Source organism: Triturus cristatus, chromosome 8, assembly GCF_964204655.1.
Source record: "Triturus cristatus chromosome 8, aTriCri1.1, whole genome shotgun sequence".
Classification (NCBI taxonomy): domain Eukaryota; kingdom Metazoa; phylum Chordata; class Amphibia; order Caudata; family Salamandridae; genus Triturus; species Triturus cristatus.
In genome coordinates, this window is record NC_140591.1 from 206,351,173 (window position 1) to 206,366,267 (window position 15,095).

At 43.6% G+C, this 15,095-nt stretch overlaps 1 protein-coding gene across 1 annotated transcript in view; it reads left to right on the top strand.

Annotated features, from left to right (window-relative positions):
- Positions 1 to 15,095, top strand: part of GART (phosphoribosylglycinamide formyltransferase, phosphoribosylglycinamide synthetase, phosphoribosylaminoimidazole synthetase) — a 250,057-nt gene that overhangs the window by 20,968 nt on the left and 213,994 nt on the right. Inside the window, exons 3-4 of the mRNA XM_085621375.1 lie at positions 7,407 to 7,502; positions 11,944 to 12,118. Coding sequence (XP_085477501.1) covers positions 7,407 to 7,502; positions 11,944 to 12,118 — 271 coding nt within the window. The remainder of the gene's footprint in view (positions 1 to 7,406; positions 7,503 to 11,943; positions 12,119 to 15,095) is intronic.

Sequence of the window (15,095 nt, forward strand, 5' to 3'; positions counted from 1 at the left end):
CCCCGACACAACAGAGTTTGAAATCTCTTCTTTATTGCAAGTGCTGCTACTGACATATTTTGGGTGCCCTAAATCCTTGGCATTGATCACAACAAGGACTGCCATTTTGAGTGTGTAATTTAAAGTGCGCTTGTGCAATGCGAAATTCTTACATAGAACTAAAACATACAAAACCTAAATAGGCAAGGTAAATTAATAAAACTGGGCAACAAAGTCTTGATAGTTTTTCTAATCAATTAACTCAAAATATGTGCATCATATTGCATCACACCCAATTGGGCTTAAGTAGAAAACCAATTTCTCAATGTTTTTCAATGCTTGATGGTTTATTGTAACTAAATTTATTCTCACTAAAGTGCCACCTCACATTCTCTATAGTCTTACTATATTAATTAATGGCACAAGATACCATGAAACATACTGATAACTGTTGATGTAACATGCCCCTGTGGACATACATACTACCACAATTAGTCCTGTACAATCTTACTATCTTATTCAACATGCTGTAACTTGGTGCCCACACTAACCGCAAATATATATCCTGTCGCCACTGGTCCTTCCAGTAAGAGCATATGCAGCTGCTTTCACTACAACAATATGTTGTGGGATGTGAATTTTCACCTTGATGTATTCGGAGAAAGCATCTCCAACCCAATACAAATGCAATTCCTCTAATGGTTTCAGTGGTAAAGGTCGCATGTAGTTCATGTAACACTGTTCATATTTTAGGGCAACCTAGCTCCCACTCTCTAGTAGTCTTTCTGCCTTCCAGCCCTATGCATACATTAAACCTTGGTCCAATCAACCCACTTGGACTAGAATCAGTTTCACTAGCTTGTGCGCCATTCTTTCAGTATGTTATAGAATATACTCCTGTTTTCTCACTTGAGCAGTCATTTTCTTTTCTTGTTTCAGTTTCGTTGGATGGAATAAAATCAAGGCATCTCTGTTTATGTACTTCCCGAGTGACTTTTCAGCATGTCTATCTCAATTATGTTGGGCTTTGTGGGCCTCAAAGATTGCCTAGTCTTTATCACTCTTCCCCCAAAGACCTTTCATGATAATGCTTGAATTGGTTCTCTTGCAATCCTTTTAAATCATTGTCAGTGTAGTACTCCTTAAAGGATTCCATGTAGTGCTTGATATGTTCACAGCTCATACAGGGTTTCCCTTGGCCAGTTTAAACCTCCAGGCAAATCTATTACTCCAGACTCTTTCACGTTGCAAGCAACCACTTGCAACTTTTCTCCTTTCTCATTAAACTGTTTTATTTGGCTCCTAATAAATACTTCACCATTTTAAGGTGTTTAACAGAATCCGATTGTGACTGACTGCAGTTTTCCATCTACTGGTATGCGTTTTTGTACAACTAGTTTGTCCTGTTTCACCCATTTGTCTTTGGGGGGGATCAATGATTCACCAGTAATTTCCGATTTGTTTGAAGTCACACAACTTGTAGATCTTTACCACTTCAGAGTACAAATTTATATGTTAAGAATTGTATTGCGCTTATATCATTGTTGAAAGGTTTGTGCATCTATATATTTGTTCATTTTGTGCATTATTGACCCCTTCGCTGGTAGGCCCCCCGTGCTAAGCCTTCTTCTGGCTATTTGGGGTAGTTCAAACTTAGGCTCATGTAACTTTTTGTCCTCATAAGGTATCCATGCCAAATATGCGTCCTTTTTTTCTAACATCTTGATAATTCTAAAAGTACCCAGGGTTTGTGGATTCCCCTGTAGGGGACAAAGAAATTGGCCAAAGAATGGGAAAAAACGTGCTGCAGAAGAAAGCGTCTGTTTTTTTTCAAGAGGTATCAACAAAGGATTTGTGGTGCTAAAATCACCATCTCCCCTGCTCTCAGGAACAGTCAGAGTTTTGTCAGAAAACCAACATTTTCTACATAGTTTTTGGCATTTTACTGGGGCATAGCCTATTTTTCCTATTTTTTGTGCTTTCAACCCCCTTCCAGTTAGTGGTGGAAATGGGTGTGAAACCAACAGTGGATCCTGGAGAACTATACATTTCTGGAAAGTAGACAAAATTCTGAATTCAACAAGGGCTGTGTGTAGATTCTTCAAGGTTTTTCTATAGAAACTAACAATTGAAATACAAAAATATTGAAATTGAGTTGGAAAAAAGCAGCCATTTGTGCCAACAGTTTCACATATAACTTCAACTAAGTATGGCAGATTTTTTAAAGCAATATACCGTTACGTCAGTTGGACCCCTCTGGTTGCAGGCATATATAGGACTTGTAGGTTCACCAAGAACCCAAGGTACCCAGAGCTTGCAATGGATTTTTATTGTGTACTGGGTATATAGTAATTGATTAGGTAAAATATGACCACTGAACATTGGTATCAAGGAAACCTATATATTTCCGACAATGCAACAAAATATAGAGTTTAGAAGCAGTGATTATTTGCACATCTCTGAAATTGTGGGTACCCATACAAGCATGTGAATTAGAGGACGTTTTTCAAAATGACTTTTTTTACATATTCTCTTACATTTGGGAGGCAGAAATGCTAAGAAAGTCAATTGGTAATAACACTTGCTCTACTATTCTGTATTCCTCTAAGTCTCCAGATAAAAATGGTACCTCACTTGTGTGGGTTGGCCTAGTGCCTACGACAGGAAACAGCCCAACACGCAATGTGGACACATCACATTTTTCCAGTGAAAACTGACCCTTTTTTTGCAATGTGCCTAGCTGTGAATTTTGGACACTAGCTCAGCCGGCACCTAAGGAAACCTAGCAATCCTATACATTTTTGAAAACTAAACATCCAGGGGAGTCCAGGATGGGGTGACTTGTGTGGCTCTCACCAGGCTCTGTTACCCAGAATCCTTTGCAAACCTCTAACTTTGTCCCAAAAACACATTTTCCTCACATTTCTGTGATGGAAAGTTCTGACATCTGCGTGGATCCACACACTTCCACTCACCCAGCATTTCCCAAAGTCTCCCCATAAAAATGGTACCTCACTTGTGTGTTGGTAGGCCTAGTGCCCGCGACAGGAAATGTCCCAAAACCCAACATGAACACATCAAAATGTTTCCTGTGAAAACTGACCCTTTTTAGGTCTCGCCTGACCAAGCGCATGCGCTGGTCTGGCCAGACTTATTGAGAGGGCTCCAAAAAGTGCTACCAGGCCAGCATAGAGCTACAGTGCATGTGGGCGCGCGCCGCGCTTTACCGCAATTACTTTCATTTTCGCAGCCGCACGGCCGCTTTGATGTTTGATCGTGATCGCGATCACTTTCACTTTCGCGGCTGCACGGCCGCTGGCATAGCCAATAGGTCTCGCTTTTGGGACCTTATAAGTATTTAGTTATGCAACTGTTGCTTAGCTAAACACTTATAAGGTCCCAAAGGCGACACCTATTGGCTATGCCAATGCTTGTTTTGCAATGTGCCTAGCTGTGTATTTTGGACCTTAGCTCAGCTGGCACCTAGGGAACCTAGCAAACCTATACATTTTTTTAAACTAGACATCCAGGGGAATCTAGGATGGGGGTGACTTGTGTGGCTCTCACTAGGTTCTGTTACCCAGAATCCCTTGCAAACCTCAAACTTTGTCCCAAAAAAACACATTTTTCTCACATCTACGCATAGGTGCTGTCTGCGCTAGGGCCCGCAATCCACAGTTGGGATAAGTGCCTAGTGGTCTTTCTGCCCCCCCTAGGGAGGGCAGATCGGGGTCTAATGCCTCGATTTTGCCCCAAGGGGGGCCGACAGACTGTGGCGCATTTTATTTGCAGGGTGGGGGCATTGGCATGTCCGTTCTGGGCAGCCCCACCCCTACGTATGGGAAAAAACCAGCATTATCGCTGGCGTCTAGTGGGCTGTTTGCCCTCCGGGAGGGGTGAGGATAAGGGGCTATTGCTCTCCATCTGACTCCTGTGGGGGGGGGCAAAGACTGTGGCAATTGTTTTGAGCCTAGTGAGCTTTCTGCCCCCTCCCCTGGGGGGGCAGATCAGGGGCTATTGCCCCCATCTACCTCCTGGGGGACAAAGAGACCGTGGCATTATTTTGGGGGGTGGGGGCGTAGTTCTGTCCATTCTGGGCAGTCCCCACCCCTGAACTTTGGGAGGAAAGAAGAACCCTGGTGCCTCGTGGGCTTTCTGCCCCCCCTCCCCGGCGGTGAGGGCAGCTAAGGTGCTATTGCCCCCATCTGCCTCCGGAGGGGGGCAGAAAGACTGTGGCAATTTTTTGGGGGGTGGGGGATTGGCATGGCCATTCTGGGCAGCCTCCACCCCTATGTTAATAAAATTAAAAAAAAAAAAGAAAAAAAACGAATCCCTGGTGCCCAGTGGGCTTTCTGGCCCTCCCCGCAGATCAGCGGCTATGGCCCCCATCTGCCTCCTGGGGGGGGGGGGGGGGGGTCAGAAAGACTTTGGCATTTTTGGAGGGGGGAGGGAGGCATTGGCATGCCCATTCTGAGCATCCCCCATCCCTGAACTATAAAAATAAAAAAAATAATCCCTGGTGTCTAGGGTGCTTTCTGCTGGATTGGGGGTATGGTCTCGGGGGGAGGGGGCGAATGGGGGAGAGAAAGACAATATGCCTTCTAGAAATGGGGAGAGCAAAGACCCTTGCCAAAGGGGCACCCCCCCTCTACTGGTGTAACGTGACTTGAGGGGGCCCCCCTGCAAGGTACATCAAGGTGTCCCCCTCCGGACTCAATCGGGAGCTCCCCGGCCAGAGTACAGTGCTGAGGGGGCCCTCTGGAGCTTGGGGGCCCCTGCACTGCGGAGGCCTGTGTTGTGCCAGTGCCCCTCCCTGGTGCCTAGTGGGTGGATCCCTGCTTGGGGATCGACCTTCTGGGGCTATCCCTAAACAGGGATCCACTAGGGAGATTCTCCCCTTTCCAATGATACCTCTCCCTTGTGTTTCGGTGATCGGGGAGGCTGAGACAGTGAAACTAAGTTTCAGTTTCAATTTCAATGTAATAACGTCAGCAGGCCATGCGCTTGATCGTCATCACATTGAAAAATAAAAAATGCTTCAGGAGGTTGGGGAAGCTCTTCCCCACCTCCCGAGGCAAAAAAAGGAAACAGCAGAGGGATTCAGTGCACTGGTGCCCTTGGCAGAATGTTTCAGTCATGAGCACTGGTGCTTATGTCAGAACCATTCCGTCATGAGCACCGAAAGGGTTCACAACGTTGGGGTTTTACACTCTATTACTCATGTACCCATTGACATAATAATGCTGTCTTTGAATGAATTTCCTATGATGTTTAAAAGTGTGATTATTTTTTTACTCTTGCTCATTTGGGGCCAAGCAGCCATATTTTCCAAAATAGATGTCTCTCCTCTTTTTACTGTTTGCTATTTCTGCAGTACACAGTCAAGCAGAATCATGTTTGTTTATTTCCATTGTCATTGTTCATGCTGTTCTTGATGATTCTTCCCCTGCCCAGACACAAACCTGTTACTATACTTCAAGGCCTTTCTACTAGCTCGCTGTACCCTATTTATTAATTCTAGCTTGCTATTGTACATGTGTAGCTCGGTAGCGCTGGGAAGCCCTCTGGTAGCTACGCGCTTTATATATCCCATAAACATGTGTCTAGTTTGTTCCACCATCTCCTGGTGGCATTAGCATAGATTGGGCAGAATTGATATTAATGTAGTATGATGGTACTAAGGCAGTATGACATTTAATAAACTTTTGCTCTGATATGCTGGGAATGTAACACATTTGATCATACAACGATGAAGCTGCAGTTTTAGTAATTTCATATGGAAAAATAATGTATAAAACTCCTCCATATTAGGGATTAGCCAGAGATCTTTCCTGTTCTACAAGGGATGCTGCCCGTTTCCTCTTGATTTTGCTGTCCACTTAGGATTTGCAATATTTTTGGCTTTGCACTTCTCTGTGATGCTCTATTTGCCAAGTGCCTTCATGGCATTGACTCTGTACTGCATTACTTTGTAATACATCTTTAAACTATTCTGCTGAACTAGAACTCAATTATTGAGTGAGCATTTTATTTCACTGTTTTCCAATATTTTGATGTGTTGAAAAGTGCCTTACCTCGAGGACACTGTGCCTCATGAAATTAAAGTTTAACACCCTCTCTGATCCATCAAATTATGGGCGTTCGATTGAGGCAAAAAATGTGGGGTTTCAAAATTGTGGAGTCCCTGCATCTACATGACTGGTGCCTAAGAATGGTGAGGGGGGAGCTACTCTGTTTAGGGCCGTATTGAAAAGCAAGGTTATATTTACAATCTCTAATCAATTGGTTTGTGCAAGTAGCCGTTCTTGCTGTTCTGCTATGTGTTTTCTGCTGTGCACTCGAGAAGCTGTGTTTTTTACCTGTTCATTTTCTGTAGCTACTTAGAGGGAAAGAGTAATGTATGAGTGTGTGTTCACCTGCATGGGACATGATTGATTCTGTCTGACCCTCAAAATATAGCTCTTGATCTTGTAATGTGTGCTGTTGCAATATGAGTAACTGGTGTTACCTTACCAACCACACTAGAACTCTTGGTAAAGCCACTGTTACTCGTTTGATCAAACTTGTACGAGTGAAGGACTGAGCTATGTCTGCCAGTATTGGGAGGCCATGCATAGCTCTCTACTGCGGACGCTACATGCTCTGCAGTGTCTTGGTTCCTCAACTCTGGCAGGCAGCTGCTCATTTAGTGGCTTTTGGGGAATGGATACCTTCCCCTTCCCTGGCATTTACATTCAAGGAGATAGTTCACCTTTATGTCAAGCCTTCAAACAACTAGTGTCAACCCCTAGTACAGAACTCCAGGTAATCTCTGGTCCAATCCCAGTGACTCTACCATGTACCTGGATTCCATGCCGGGGGTCTTTATTGGGTGTTCATTTGTTGATACCCCGTGTGTCATGGCCCTGGTGCAAACTATCTATGTTAAAGTGTCTCTCACTCCTCACAAGAAATTCAGTATGTGGTGGTCAGCTCAGGGGCATCGTCCCAAAGGAAAGTACTACATGTGATAAGGGCTGCCTGCCTACATTGCATAAAGTATTTTGAAAAAGATTACTTTTTTCAATGGAGGTTGAAAACCAAAATGCCCTGGGTTTTTAGTTTAGGATTCCATTTAAAAAATAGTGTTTTTAGTTGATCTAATCTGTGCACATAGACACCTGGCCGTCTGACTCCATTCCAAGTGTGCATACTTGACTAATGAGAATAACAGATGTGTTTTGTGACAGCCTGGCAAAGAAGTGTGTGGATTTTCTTCTGTGTCTTTCACATATTTAAGCTGCAATTCTTTTTTGTATCTCTACCAGTGAATATTTCTGATAAATGCACTGCAATGAGGTTGATAGGTTCCTAGGCATCACTTTGCATATGCTGTACCTTCTGTGCTTTCGAACTGCATTATTTGTAATAGTTTCCAATTCTTTCAGCGATCCAAGCCAGCGATCATGCAGCTGTTATCAAGTTCTGTAAAGACAACAGTATTGGTCTTGTGGTGGTTGGACCAGAGGCTCCGCTTGCTGCTGGTAAGACTTGAACTAAAATCATACTTGTGCTTTAAGTGCCTGCTTTTTAGCTCAGTTTCTCTTGTGGTGAAATGCTCTGTGTTCACCTGCGTTCCCTCACAGTTATATGTGTAATTAAGAGTGAAATGATGGTATCTGATATGCATGCACCTCCATGATATTTAAAGTTCAAAATCTTGACTATTGTGTGTCTGGACCTTAATACGTATCGCTTCAGCAAATTCTTCTGGTTCTCATCTAGTCAAAGCTACCATGATGCTGCCTCAGTTGGATCCTGCTTTTCTTCCTCATTCAATGTATGAATCCACAATGCGTGACTAACTTCACCTGTGAAAAAGAAAGAAAATGCTCCCCAAGAGTCCGAGCCCTCTGGCAACCCTTTAGCATCTCCAATAAACACTGTCCTTCCACACTAAGCTTCTCCCTATGACCCAACTATCGCCCTCCTCGCACCAAGCAGACCTTCCTTGAAAGAGATGCATTGGCAGCAGTGTCCCATTAGTGGGTGTGATTTTATGACCTCTGTAGCGTCGCAGCTCTCTTTAAAATGAATTGTTTGAGGAAACAAGCTCTGTGGTGGGCATTACCACAGCTCTCCCTTGTAGGATCATCTCGCCGAGGGGCAGTGGGTATAAAGGCATTCCTGCTTTTAGATCCCGATCGTTTCTTGATTGTCAATCATCTAACTCTGATTCAATTGAGCTATTCCCTCCAAAGACATTGTGCACATCCAGAGATGCACATGCCTAGCAGACATAGATTTATTATACATCACATTTTATTGTAGCAATGTGGAAATATTATATAAATCTTCTGAGTAACATTCATGAGAGTTTTCATTTTAAATAGTTTTCTTTTATCTCCAGTATAATTGTTAGTGCCATGTGTACTAATCTCTTCTAAAACAAATGTATTTGATAATTACTACAATAATTTTCTATGTAGCATGTAACTTCTTTTTTGACAGATTCAAGTAAGCTGTCCTATTATTGGCAGAATTATATTTTACGCTAGCCATAGAACAGATGGCTTTATGCTTTAACTATAAACAATCATAATAACATTATTCTGCCTGCCTCTAAAGAATTCATTAGATAATATTGTCAAACCTCTATCACAGAATGAAGTTTCTAAACTTCTGTGAAGTATTATTTTAATTGATTATATTTAATTAGGGATTGAGTCCGTTGCCCCTGACCAATTGATCTTTAATCGCACAGCTATTTTTGAATGCATATCGGGGCACTTCAGTGTCCCGGTTACCATAAAAAAGCATGGTACTACCAAGACCTGTCTGTAGTTCGATAAAGAATGCCGCAAGCTCCTGCGCTCCTTAGTCCGAGCCATTAAAGCAAGAGATACGCCTGCATCCCCCTGGCTAGGAAAGTCTGTAGACTGGCCACAATGCTTGCTAAAAGAACTGGGAAGAGCAGAGATGGAATACTCTTAATGATGCCAGTGTAGACCGAGACTTCACTCTATTCTGGCAGTTTCCTGCAGTGGTACCACGGTTACAATGGAACCTGCAAATATCGTTGATCCCTCCGTCTAGGCTGATTACTTTAGCAATCTACACTCAGATGTTCCCCTAAGTACCCCTAATGACACCACTGTGGTCCTACCTTGTGCCTTCACTTCCACACCTTTGTTTGACATCTTGGTTGTGGTTCAATCTCTCCCAGCTGTTGAAAGGGGAAGGGCTGCAGGGCGGACTGTGTTCCGGCTGTTTTCCTACCTGCCATGGAGGTTTGGCCTTGCTACATCTAATTTTTGACAATGCTATTGCTGCAGGGGCACCCATCCCTGAGTCTTGGAAAGGTGCCACTGTAATACCCATCAATAAAAAAGGCGACAAGTCTTATCCAAACAACTATAGACCTATAAGTCAACAGGTTTAATTGACTGCATCCAAAAAGTCTTCTGTTGCTGCGTGCTCGCCAAAATCCAGGCTTGGATGCTCAAGATGGACACCCTTAGTCCCTTCCAAGTGGACTTCCAGATGAAAGTCTCCACCATCGATCAGGCTTTTTGTTTTCTCCTGATGTACTTGTGCACTGTTATTATGTACTGCTGCACTGTTGCTATCAGCAAGGGCAACTTTTATGTCAACTTTGTCGACTTTGATCTGCCTTTGTTCTCACGTCCCACCCTCTGGCAGGCTCTTACTGACATGACCATGCCCCTGAATATCTTCTCACTATTATATAACTCCAGGAGGGCAACTTTGCACGCATCAGGTGGGGGAAACAGGATGAATTGACTGAGAGGATCCCAGTCCTTTGTAGTGTACGCCAGGGCTGCATATTGGCTCCCACACTTTTCTCTTTATACATTAACGACATTCTTTCATTTTTGTCTCGGGTTGAAGCAGATTCTCACTCTTTGGACTGAATTAAAACTCTAATTCTTTTATTTGCTTACAACACTTTGTTGATCTATAAGACGCGGAGTGGCTTACAGAAACTCCTGTATCGTCTTGAGGAGTTCTACCTTGCTCGGGGTCTAGAGATCTGGTTTTAGCAGCGGGGCTGTGATTCTTAGCGATGGTGAGGTCAAAGGTTTTCCTTGCTGTATGGAATCCCATCTGCCCATGGTTTACCTCAGAAAGGTTTACTTCTGGGCCCTCAGCATTTTGGACCCCTTCCTTTATTGTGAGGTCTGATCAACAGGCCTCTGTTGTCCTTGTGCACTGACTTTAAAGTCTCAGTCCTTTTCTTCCAGTACAAGCACTGAAACCATGCTTTTCACGGGTGTGTGCCTTCAGCGAGGCTGACAATAGTACACAGCTAAATGAAGATGAATAAAAGAAATAAAAAAAATACAATGTCTAAATCTTCCACAATGCTGTGGTGCCTTCCTGATTCACGGGCGTGCCTCCCTATAATTGTTTGTATCTCACCTGGAGTATATAGGTTTCATCCCTCTTTTTAATAGGTTTAGTGTATACTTCTATTGCTGACATGAGGGAACTATATTTTTCCTTGTGTACCTGGCATTTGAGCTTTGGCACTAGGCGTGAATGTATGTCTTGCTACTTCCTCTCTCGCTCTCATATATATTTCCCATTGTCTATTCCCGGCTCTTGAGTCATCCTGTTATCTTGGTGTCCCCCATGGCCCCCCACTCACAAAGACACATTGCCGGGTACTCTTTCCCCATTCTCAGACACCAAGCACTACTGCCTCTCCCTCAACCCTGATCCTCTGCCTCCCCGAAACACGACCTGCTGCTATTGGCGTGGCAGATGCTTGTTAAACCACGATGCAAGCAAGCATTGACAAAGTCAGTAGCGCTAGGTGGATGCCTTAGAATGTTATCTTACAATCCTAGAAGCAGTGGCAAAGCCAGTACCAGCAGCAAACCATGCCAGCATTCAACATTGGCAAAGCAAGACTGGCTGCTTTGCCAATCCTTGTTTTATAAACAACTTTATTGATGTGGTCTGCCATCGCAGGGGTATGTCCTTCTCTCGCCAAGATGTTAAACACTGCTGTACGGTCTTTAAACTGTAGTGGGGCTAGATGGACATTTAAAAACTCTTTAGCTGGGCAAACATTTTTGGGTTACCTGCAGGGTTGATCGTGTGAGGAGAGATGAATATTCCTGCACCCATCCATGACGGGGATTATGTTTAGTAATCAGTTGTGCCTTTTCTTGTTACTCTGGTTGATGCAAGCTTTGACGGCTGCTTTCCTGTTTGAATACATCTCTGGCATCACCCTTCAAACAGCAGTGACTTACAGGACTCCTGAAAAAGGAGAACTGACCAAGAGAAGGGCCTTATCCTTGTCTCCCTACAGTACAAAGGAAAAGGTTTGAACCACCTTGTATTGATTGCTGGACTTTGTGAAACCTGTTTAATTTATTTTCTGTAAGATTTTACTTAGGAATTTTTGTTCCAGTGATTAAAACCTTTTCGTTATTATGTGAAGTATATCTATTTGTTATTTGCACGTTGCACACTTACTTTGCACTCTCAGCACCTTCAGTAGCACTTATTGATACCCTTGAATTGTCTTTTTACTCGTGATTGTATTGAGTAATTAAAAATATTCTTTGTGATAAGCAGGGCCATTGTATGTGATGATTCCTCCAAATGTACAAAATACTCTCAAGTAATTCCCTTTGGAATGATGAACACTAACATAGACAGATATTGCAGTGAATTGTCAGGGTAGTCCCATGATGCAAATTTATCTTGAAACACACTAACTTTGATATGTGACTGAAGTGGAATTTTCCTCATGTGAATGATCACTGTTATAACTTTTATTTCTCTTACTAATGTTAACCTAGTAGTTCATATAGCGTACCTTTGTCCCATCAACCTCTGCTTGCTTTTGTGTGTTTCTTGGTTGTGTAGTGAAATTAGCTGGGTGCTAATGTATTGCTTCTCCATTTGGTGCTGGAAGTAACAATCTACTTCAACTTTTCTCATTAGGCATCATCGATGTCTTGACTGGAGCTGGTGTCAAATGTTTTGGTCCCACAGCAAAAGCAGCGCAGCTTGAGGCCAGTAAAAGCTTTTCCAAAGATTTTATGGACCGGCATGGGATACCTACTGCCAGATGGAAGTCTTTCACTGATCCAGAAGAAGCGTGCAGGTTTATTAATGGGTAAGTCACTTGTTAATGAGGCAATTCTCTTAGCCCAACAGGAAAGTATGTGGTCATGCAAATTACAGAATCAACTATTCCAGATGCCTGCTGTTGTTATGAGCTTGAAGCAGCTGACAGTAAAACACCATAGATACCGGATAATGCACACTCTCATAAGACTGCGAGAGGCTGCCTGCCTCTCTAGACTTGAGTATCCTTAATGTGCTTTAGATGAGGTCTCACAAAGCGCATGTTCAATCGCTTACAGCTGAGGCAAGTCTTAAACCCTCATTGAGGTATCCTGCGACATAGCTAAGGATTAGTGCACATCTCAAAGCATTGGCACTTGTCAGATGTGCGGGGCGAAGAAAAAAAAATCAACAAGCATAATTGCTATGTAGTTAAAAACATCACCCAGCATACTTTCTATGCCTTGTCCCTTCATTCACAAGGACTTTCCTGTTATCTCAAAGACTTCACCAGATGGTGCCAGACCCATGTCTCTACCTGTGAGACTGACCTTTTCTAAGTACACATATTATGTCCCCATCATGGTCCTGTTGGCACAGTCTTCCTTGTATACAGGAACCTTTTGCCAACAATACGGGCCACCTCAGTAAAGCAAATGGTGTTTAGGATGCACGTTTTACAGTGACCCTGGATCAGCTTCCCAGATGTTCATGGTTACTATGGCCATTTTAACTGGTCCTTATATTATGCCTTGAGTAGTGAAAAGTAAATTACAAATAGGGCAATAGACACTGCTCAACCTTTTTTGTGGTGGTCTCTCTTGCAAAGTTGGTATTGCAATTGAAGGGAAAGGAAAGGAAAGGAAGTGCGCCCTACGTTCCCTCTCTGGCCATGTCCATAGGATACATTCTGCTTGGGCATCTACTGGGAGTCCTGGAAAGGTCCTCTGCCGTTCTTTTCAGGTCTTTTGTTCGGTACCTTTGCCCCAGTTGTGCTTGGAGCTATGAAACGCTGAATACTTCTGTCCAACTCTGTTGGCAAATACTTGTAAGCAGCTGTAATCAGATGATTGGGCCATTTTCTTTTAGGTCATCAAGATATTCGCTGAAAGCTAGTGAACACTAATCCTTGATGTGTCCAGACAGGGAAAGGAATTTAAATCACATACTTTAATGCCAGTCAGCCAGCTGTCGTAATTTCTTTTTGCTTCAAGAGCGACATCATCTTTCTTGTCCTTATCCTTAAAGTTTTCCTTGCACTTGGCTGACCAACCTCGCGATCTCATCATGTTTCATACAGATATAGTACAAAGTCTTGGTATCGCACAATTCAAGAATGACTTAATTTCCACTTAAAAGAGGATGACTTGGCCACTTGCTTCTCAGAAGGCCTACCTTCTGAGCTGCACAAACCAGCTCATAGTTTCTTGCCAAGCTAAGATGCCTGAATCCATTGTTGTAAGGGGGTGCCCAAACCCTGTGTGCGGTCCACTGTTACAGGACCTCCGGAGGGAACGTTTCTTTCTTTAAAGTTTTTGTTTCTACCATTCACAACTTGTCAGTACATAACAAAGTGTATTATACACAAATGCATAAATAAGTTAGACACTGCCTATTTGATAATTTAGTGTGCCAGGTTGGCAGACAGGATGTGTGTGGGATCAGCATCCATGTTGGTGATCAGCACCCATGTTGACTGTGGAGAGCTATGGGCTTCAGGTGTGGAGGTTTGACTTTAAATGGCCCCAGTTGTCCCTAGGTCTGGTGGACGGTGACACCAATTCTGCATTATGTTCCAGCTGCTCACTACAATAGACAATGGAGGTCAGTCACTGCTCTAATTCAGGAGATTTCCCCCTGCTCCAGCAGTAGGCCAATTGCCGCTTGGCTAGTAATAATGCTAAGGAAAGACATTTCTTGTGTGGTTTAGTGATCTCCTGCATCCAGCCCAGTATGGCAATCCTGGAGTTCATGTTAATCTCACATTCAACCATAGTGGATGGGGCAGATATCTCTCTGCACCAGTAGAGTTGTATTCGGCTGCAGGACCAGGCCAGGTGAAGAAACCTGGGCTCTGCAAGTCCTCTTTTGGCGCAGTCCTCTCTCAGACCAAAACTCCAAAGTGCCCTGAGAGTGTAGCACACCCTTTGGAGGAATTTTTAACATATGATACGCAACATGCTAATGGAGGAGACCATACCGGTTCATGTACAACTCCATTTCAACATCTTCTCTGACAGCGAGAGGACCTTCTCTCCCTCATTCCAGACGGGCGTTCTGCGCCCTCGGGAACATCTCCTCCTGGGCTGTACGGTATAGCCCAGATATGTCTTTTGTGTGTGTGGTGACTCATAGCTTTTTCAATCCTTTGAAAGGACTAGACTCAGTAAGGAAAGTTGGGATCTTGGATTTACATGCCCTCATAATCAGTAATCTAAAAATATGCCCGGGGGTGTGGGTGGTCCCCAATGTATTCCGTTAGTTTGCAAAATGTGCCATTCTTGTAGCACCCCCCATAACCCCCAAGTGTCTGAGTCTTCTAGCATCCAGCTGAGGGATCCCGTTCGCCTCATGTTAATGCAGGTGCGTGGAGTAAATTACACCAAGAGCCAGTTATTTTCGTAATCTGTCCCAGGCTCCATTTGTGCATATAGCGGTAGCAATATTTCTTGTATAAGAAGGGACTGGTGTGCCACTCAGTGACTGGAGTGGGCGCGGGTCCATACTATGCACCTTAACTGCAGTATTTGATAGGTAGGTAGCGAAGTGAGCCTGTGCCCATAGATAGTCCGAACCAATGCTGGGCTTTGCCAACCAGTGTTAATCTGATCAGTTCTGTTTTGTGAGTGCTAAAAATGATCTGGAGAGATACATGGATATATTTACATAAAGGTGTAGTACCTTGGGTAGGACCGCAGTTTGGGGCTAACTTTGCTATCTTATAAATCATGTTCCTCAACCATAGCTTTTTTTCTAGCTCCAGCCGTTCTTTTCCCACTGCCCTATCTTTTTCCTTATTACCCTTC